Raw genomic sequence first — 8,366 nt, 5'->3', positions numbered from 1 at the left:
AATAAAGTGTTATTGAATAAAATTCAGAATTACCTCTAGGTATAACCAATTGTTCCTCAAGGTATATCATTTATTGAGTAAATGGAAAAGTCAACCCGTCATTGCTGGGTAGGATAGCCTCTGTTAAAATGATGCTCCTCCCCAAATTGCTTTATTTGTTCGAAAACATTGGCGAACATTGGTCCGAGTCCCACCCCAAGCTATGAAGGAAGTTAAGACTGATTTTTTGAATTTTTTTTGGGCCTAAAAAAGGCACAGACTGGCTAAACATATTGTTTGTACACCCAGAGAGTTGGGCGGTATGGGGGTCCGATCGACAAAAATATTTAGCGGCCCACTTGCGGTATTTACCGCAGTGGACATCACTTCATCCCTCTAGTGTTTGTAGGGACCTGGAGGCACACTGGATAGCTCCCTGTGCATCCCAATGTCATGCTCTGGAGTTCTTGGCTGATCCTGACTTGCCTGTCCCTATGGTGTTTACGAGAAACTTGTGGAAGTCATGTAAAAAAAAAATAAAACAGATGTGGTCTGGTGTCGGAAGCCTCGAGACTAACGTCCTTAATCCTCATCCCGCAAATACTGGATAGTCTTACAGGGGCCATGTCAGAACCATGGAGGGAAAGAGGTCTTTTTCAAATTAAGACACATATTGCACCCAGTGGGGAAGCTACTCACCTTCACGGAACTCTTTGACAAGGTAGACTTGCCTGGAACATCCTTTTATGCTTATTTACAAGTACAGCACTTAAATTTGTCCCTCCTGTCCTTGTCCAGGTTTCAGAATCTGACTCCCTTCGAGAGATTGTGTGCCCGTACGCCAAGGGTGTAGTCTCTACTATTTATCGCCTCCTCCATAGCGCAGCTCCTGGAGCGTCAAATTTGGTTATGTGTATAAGTGGGACGAGATGCTGGGGCGAACTTTGGCTTCAGAGGAATGGACAGAGACCTGGGAGGCAGCACATAGGCGTTCTATTCATTCACGTTAATAAGAAAATCTGTACAAAATTATATTTAGATGGTATCATACACGGGATGTACTCCACCGGTTGTTTCCTAGTGTTGACCCTTTGGGTTGGAGGAGACCCACCGGGGCACCCTGGAGCACATTTGGTACTGCCCCAATATTCAGGGGTATAAGGTATCTTTGGACCCACTCACCCATCTCTTGGGTCAACCATTTCAAACACTGCCGAAATTTACCGTAATCTGGTATCCCATATGTTAGTGGCAGCACATACACCGATTCCTTCTGGCACATACACCGATTCCTTCTAGATTGAAGACTATTCTGCCCCCGCCTATGGAGGATATCTATACACGAAGCCAGGAGATACGCCTCATGAAGTATCTAATAGCTCTCCTTAGGGATACTGTGGACAGATTCGAGAAAATCTGGGCCACTTGGGACCAGTAATACGCTCAACTACCCAGTTGATTCACCAACGCCTACATTTCTACAGTCACACTCTTATTGTTCTGATCCTTTCCCTCCCCTTTATCATTTTACCTGGGTCAACTCCTTTATCATCAACATAACTGTTTCTCTTTGATGTCGCCTATATGGACACTGATTTATATTAGGCCTGATATATGTTGATGGACTTCATTTGTTTAATGTTACTTGTGTACACCTAGTTATTGGGCCTGGTTGTACTCCAGCCCTTTCTTTCTGAATGATCAAGTTGGAGGTGGTTGGGTGCAAAACGGGAAGCAGATCTATTGGTGTGTACATACCATTGTATACAACAATTAGAACCTGACTAGAATCTGTTGTAATTGTTATGATTGTTTTAATTTACTTTACAGTTTTTGTCAAACATTTGTAAATACTCTGATGTGCATAAACTGAAACAGGAGTGCTTTTGAAAAGTCAGTTATTAATAAACAAAATTAAATCAGACACTGCTGAAGCCAAATAACCAGACAGAAGTGCCGTTCCATCACTTTTATTGTTGGCATTTACATTTTGTGCTTTGTAGAAATGAAAAGAAGACTACCGGGTACTTGCTAAGTTGGGATAAATACAATATATAGAAATTCCCTTGGCATCGTTTATGGCACACAGGCTACATATACATTTTATACAGAAGTTCTGCAGCAGAAGAATAAAACGTCCTCTTTGCAGGGAGGCTGGTACAAAATATAAGGCACTAAAGGAATGTTGCAATCCGCTTCCATGTTTCTTAAAGCCAAACTTTTTTTTTTTTTTTTTTTTTTTAATTTTATAAATTAATTGTTAAACACAACTCAGGCAGATTGGTAAAAAATCTAAATAACTTTTACTTATGTGTTTCTGTGTAGAAAAGTGGGTATTGACTAGAATTACATCCCCAATTTTTTTTTTTTTTTTATTTCTATAGAATATTACATATTCAGAATATATGAAGGCTGGCCTTTTAGCTACATAGACAAATCAGCAAAAGTTTAGAATCTTGTAAAACATTAAAGTACTAAAGGAAAACAAAAAAAAAAACAAATCAGAAGAGTAGAGTAAAGCCACAAGTATTCTTCAAAAAACAAATACACATATAAAAACAATTTCTGTAACCAAATTCACACAGGAAGTGGACATGCTCTGCCATTTCAGATCACGAAACAAGATTGTGCAAAGGTGTTCAGGCGAAAAGAGCAAACACCAGTTTGTATTTTATTATGGCATTATAGGGAAAGTGACATCACGGCAGAATCTTGTGCACAGGATCAGGTCACATCACTTCGTATCCACTGCGAATTCCCTTCATTAAGCAGCAGGCAAACACTATGCCCAAGATCTAAAATAATAAAGTCAGGGGAAATAAAGTCAAATTCTGTGATAAACAGGTGCTTGGTACACAATATCAGATACTAAGCATTTGAGAAAGCCCTGCACGTACATGGTGGTGTAGCTCAGTGGTCCCTAACCTTTCTGACAGCAGGGCCTGGTAACCTAGAATAAATTTTGCCGCGCCCTGGTACGTGTAGCAGCTCGGCCTCCTGTCAGCACACTAGCACACTAACCCTTTCTGGCTTCTAGGTTAGTGACATGCAAATTAAAACATCTGACTAAAACAAAAAATTATAATCTCCATAATTTTAACCAGTGTTAAATCCAGGGGTTTAATACGATAGCCAAACAAGCAACATGATCTGATGAGGTAAAAAAAAAAAAAAAAAAAAAAAAAAAAAAAGGATGGCGGTCTCTAAAATGGACATCCCCTATTGTGCACATTTTACTTTACGCTCCTATTCAGTTTCTCTCCTCTTCCAAAACTGCCAAAAACACCTGGCACTTCAGGTGAAGTATGCAACACTACATATTTCAGTGCAGGCTGAGAAGAATGTGTTGCAAAGGAGCTGGAATGAACTGCCATTTGTCCATGCATTTTAAGGGACAATGCTTCTAGTACATTAATATAATCTTCTAATTTTCTCCTGTTGCTCGAGAGCCCTGCCAAAATCTTCTACAACTTTCACCTAACCTTTCAGAAAACTGAGCCAAGTGTGGCAACTGCATTCTTCCTGCATTTAGATAATGCTTATAAGCAGGGACGTATTTGGGGGTACTTTTCAAGTATCTAGTCACACATGCTTCAAGAGCACCATGACTTACAGAGCCAGCAAAGTAGCTTTGAACTTTCATGCTGACCCCATGCAATTTCAAGTTTTGGCCTGAATTATCTGGACTTGTACACAGTTGTAGCCATAGAAGGCAAGCTTCTTCAGCACATTTATTTTTTACTATACGTCACAGAGGAAAAATAAGTACTAAAGCAAAACATAAGTTTAAACATTTACTTACCTCAAAGAAAGCAATTCCCAGGGCCACACCAGCAATGATTCCTACATTCCTTTTTATCCACTCGTCTATGCCCTGAACACAACCCTGTACAAAAAGTAGGGAAAAGTGTTTAAAACATAAACACAAAGCAATGTGTATACATTGCAAGACATACCCTTAACTTCACTAGCACATTGGTTTGTAACATCCTCAAAGGGGGTTAAATATATCTACAACTAACACTTTCAGTCATATGGTGAAAATACCTAAAGAAGCAGAATTGTTGCATTAAAAAAGGTGATGTGTTGGGCAAATACCAACAACCCTAGGTCCTAACCAGGAAGATGGGTTGTACCATACAGGGAGAATTAGAGTTATGAAGCTACCAGCTCGCCATATTTTTTTTAAACTTTTGTTAGATCACCAAAATAAAAAAAAAATATAGGATAAAGTAACAGCCACACAGATAAAGAACTGTTTTTAGGAATCCATTTACTAAATATCTGGTGCTGAGGTGTGTAAAGGCCATCTTAGTACATAGGTCAAAATAAGCCATCAACATATAGAAAGGCATACCACCATCAAACCTCTTCAAGCTCTCAATGGGAAAGACTGCAAAATATGCAGGTTCCATTACAACTAAACTTTAGACACTGAGTTAGGGGTCGTGATAATATTAATAAAGGATACAGTACATCAAGTACAGTAGGTATAAAAGGTTCTACCACATGCCATGCATACATTGCTCATTGGTGCACAAAAACATACTGGTGCTTTGGGAAAATAAAACTTCCCTGGTGCCGACATCTTCCCCTGATCAATTTCTGGAGATCTTCAGCCATCCTAATTGGTTAGGCTAGAACTATGCATCCCCCCACACAAGCACTTGAGTTTTTTTGTTCTGGCACATACAAAGCAGCACCAGTACACCCTAGAAAACTTTTCAAACAGAGCTCTCTCTTGCATAACAAAGTCTGCCTGCTTGCAATCAAACTTTTAACATAGAATAATAGCATGCTGACAATTATCAGCCTGTTTTTATGCAAACGCTAGCAGTGAAAGATACTGTGTTAGACAGAGATGGCAGTAAAAACCTTACTAAAAAAAACAAATTAATACATTTACTTACAGTTGTGTAAATGTTAGCCTGGTCTTTACCGCAGCCAACTTTGATCTCTTTGCAGCATGAGTCAGGAACTGTGCTGCTGCCAGTGTAAGGGGCATAGTCACGCCAGTCACTGGAACTATTGGCACCACAGCAGTGGAACTGTAAAGAAAACAATCGCAAACCGGCATTAAAAAAGGTAAACTTACCCTTTAAATTGGTATAACAAGTGAAAATATCCAAAATTATGCCTCTTCATCATTGAACATCAACATGTTGAGGAGGAGGCGACAAGTGGGGAGAGGAGAGAAGAATCTAAGAGAAGGGCTTTAAAAGTGTGATCCTGCTCTCATAAAATCAAGCAGACAAAAACTGGACACTCTCCCTCAAGAATGGGTACCAAGTATAAGTAGTGTGACTTTCCTAACAAAATATCACTTTGTGGTGTTTGATAAGTGTGTTTATAAATCCTCTATTTTGCTCTTCAGTGCGATATATCCTTTGCCCATTTCTTATGCTTGAATATGAAAATAGAAAAACATTGAATAAACTGATGAAAATCCCTTTTATTTGTTCTTCTGATAAAGCCTTAGAGTGAAACACATTAAGAACAGAGATAAATTAAGAGATGTATGAAGAGATAAAATATACAAGTCACTTAAACTTTATCAGAATCAGTTGGTCTATGTTTAGCAAAGTGATAAACGGTAAATAAAGTGTTTTTTATGCGATTTGCAAATCAATTATTCTATGGCTTTTTTTTATAAAGTGTTTAATTCAATTATTGGTGTGTACCATCAAATCATTTAAATTCATTTAAAGTGATAGCACTCCCAATTAGGATTTAAGCTCTCTAAATTGGACTAAAGTCTTCCTCTATGGACCTAAACCTACTTGAAACTTCGCAAAAGCTTGGTACAAACACTGCTCCTAACAAGTTAAAAATTCCATGTTAAGGAGACCTTCGAATTATACCCTAGATTGTAATGAAAAGCAGCAAGAAAGAATGTGCAATTGCAGTGACTACTTCTATCAAATAAACCAATATCAAACAGCTAGAAGGAAAAAACACTCTGTAGCAGCTTCCCAATAATGCAAGTTTCAGGTGTTCCGATACTTAGTGGAACAGGTATGTGACTTTATATTATGAAGTCTGAATGCAGCCTTTTATATAGGCTGTAAAATTCTATACTTCCTGCTAATCAGACTGTTTTATTGACTGATTGATTAAAAGTGTCCCTAAATAAGCTGCCATTCGGCACCCAGATCAAGACATGCTGCCAGTTTTTTGGCAGCCATATGACAAACGTTAAAATCTATTTTACTACATTAAACTAAACTTACAGCTGGAGGTGCTAATCATTTCACTGGATTTACTGTTACAAGAAGCATGTACCCCCTGATTAGAACAACTAAGTCCTACACAGGTGAGTTGTTTAACTCTTTAGTGCATCTGTATATTAGAAACTGTAGGATTGGTTGATGGAAAAAATAAAAAAGTTCATTGATTTACAGCAGTTAATACTCACAGCTTTCTGAATCTCATCTATCTCGTCTCTTGCACTTGAAGAATTGCTGTATTTGCCCATGCTGACTTTGAAGGAGTCTCTATAAATATCTTGAACCTACAGTAAAAAAATAAATAAAATATAGATATGGGCTAGCATTTAATTTTCTGTAGAAACCATTCTAGAGCCAGTTATTCCAGTCTGGAACCTGGCTGATATTTACAGAGCAGTCAGGCTCTAGACATTAATTTTTTTAGTTTATTCAACTTTGAATTAGTAATCTCACAGAGAAAATATTCCTCCTTTAACAACTTATTTCTTACCTCATTGCGGAAAACATATCCGGCAATTGCGGCAGCTATTTCGACCAGGAAAATTAAAACCAGCAGAACAGCAAACTGGTAACAGAGAAAGGAATATATTAGAACACAATTGTGTTGTGTAGCTGCATCGTTACCTGCTTGAATATATTGTCTTACCGTGGTCACCATGCAGTAGTTCTCCTTGGCAGCTCCACAGCATCCAAAGAAGGATATGAAGAAGATGATGACTCCAATGGCAATAAGAACTATAGGAGCTCCTGATGCCGAGGCACTTTTTATGGCCAGCGTTTTATTAAGATAAATCTGCACGTAGATGCCCAGTCCTATCAGAGCAATGCCACAGATCTGGGGAACAAAAATCAATATCATGAGAACGCAGAAACACAGTACAATATTCATATCAGAGTTCTGTGGATCCCATTTTCAATATCTACATTCTGCAACATGTGCCATCTTCAAAAAATTATATATATCTCACACACAACTTGAGGTTTGTAAACCCTTAGAGCTAGTACACATAAGGCAGAATTTGACATCTTTAATCAGCAACTATCTTTAATCAGCTTTTAACATCTTCATGAACAGAATTAATCCATTTGATACCTAAGCCAATTTAGCGGCTTCTGTTAACTACAACAATTGGTATGCTTGTACGTTAACATTTCCCTAATTATATTTGGGACATATAAATTGGGCTTTTATTTGCAACACTGCTTTATATTGTGATATATTCTCTGCTTAGGATTTTTTAAAATAAAGATTTTTTTATAAGTTACTTATAAAGATGCAATAGGATACAGTATATATGGAAAGCAAAGTATCAGCTGCTTCCGGTCCCGTCAGTGTGCAGCACATTTACAGCTAAGCAGTGGCAGTGTACTGCAAACAAACATCAGGCATTGATGGTGGAGTTTGTGGTGTGCACACTTACAGGGACCCAGTAACACAAGACAGAATGGCAGAACTGCATGGGGCTGGAATGCTGCAGGCTCCCATCTCATATATGCTCAACGTTCCATTTGTTCTAAAGAGGTAACCTGCCAAGTTCTGCATAATGATGATGGTTATTATAAACGCAATTTAAGATAAATGAGCACAATTACGAAATGTAATCATTATGAACATTCCATGTGCGTTTTAGAAATGTTCAGTGTGCTCAGTTTGGAGATGTAATCATACATGCCAATATACAAATTCCATGAGATTACATCAGCCTGCAGGTCATCTTGGAGGTTAAGAAGTTTTGAAACAGTTTCTCTAGAACAGGATGCAGCAATAACTATACACTTGAATTACAAATAAAGACAAACTAAAGAAAAATCTACATTAAAGGCCACAACATTTTTTTTTGGTCTTTGGGTAATATTCATTTTTTAGCATCTTGGTAAAACCACTAAAGGTACCATAAAATGATTTTTTTTCTGTCCCTCCTTCCCATACAACCACTTGACGTGTACAGAACTGCAAGGGACCTATATCCATGACAAAGTAATATTTTCCCCCTAATAAAAATTTAATGCAGCAATAATCTGTTCTGAAAGATAAAACCAAGCCAGATATAAAAAAAATAAATACCGTATTTTTCGGACCATAAGACGCACTTTTTTTCCCCCTAAAGTGGGGGGAAAATCAGGGTGCGTCTTATGGTCCGAATGCATATTTTTTTACTT

General features: G+C 38.0%; 1 protein-coding gene across 2 annotated transcripts in view; it reads right to left on the bottom strand.

The window, feature by feature from the left end:
• Positions 1-1,933: 1,933 nt before the first annotated feature.
• The window catches only part of CD63 (CD63 molecule), a 21,706-nt gene continuing 15,273 nt past the window's right edge, over positions 1,934-8,366 (bottom strand). For both annotated transcript variants that reach the window (XM_072409034.1, XM_072409042.1), the window contains exons 3-8: positions 6,853-7,041; positions 6,697-6,771; positions 6,395-6,490; positions 4,890-5,027; positions 3,782-3,865; positions 1,934-2,774 (exon numbers count right to left, since the gene is read on the bottom strand). In XM_072409034.1, coding sequence (XP_072265135.1) covers positions 2,709-2,774; positions 3,782-3,865; positions 4,890-5,027; positions 6,395-6,490; positions 6,697-6,771; positions 6,853-7,041 — 648 coding nt within the window. In that variant the 3' untranslated portion in view covers positions 1,934-2,708. The remainder of the gene's footprint in view (positions 2,775-3,781; positions 3,866-4,889; positions 5,028-6,394; positions 6,491-6,696; positions 6,772-6,852; positions 7,042-8,366) is intronic.

The sequence above is a fragment of the Pyxicephalus adspersus genome, chromosome 1 (genome assembly GCF_032062135.1).
Source record: "Pyxicephalus adspersus chromosome 1, UCB_Pads_2.0, whole genome shotgun sequence".
NCBI classification, from domain to species: Eukaryota; Metazoa; Chordata; class Amphibia; order Anura; family Pyxicephalidae; genus Pyxicephalus; species Pyxicephalus adspersus.
Note: the sequence above shows the minus strand (reverse complement) of the source record. Positions and strands in the feature narration are given on the sequence as shown.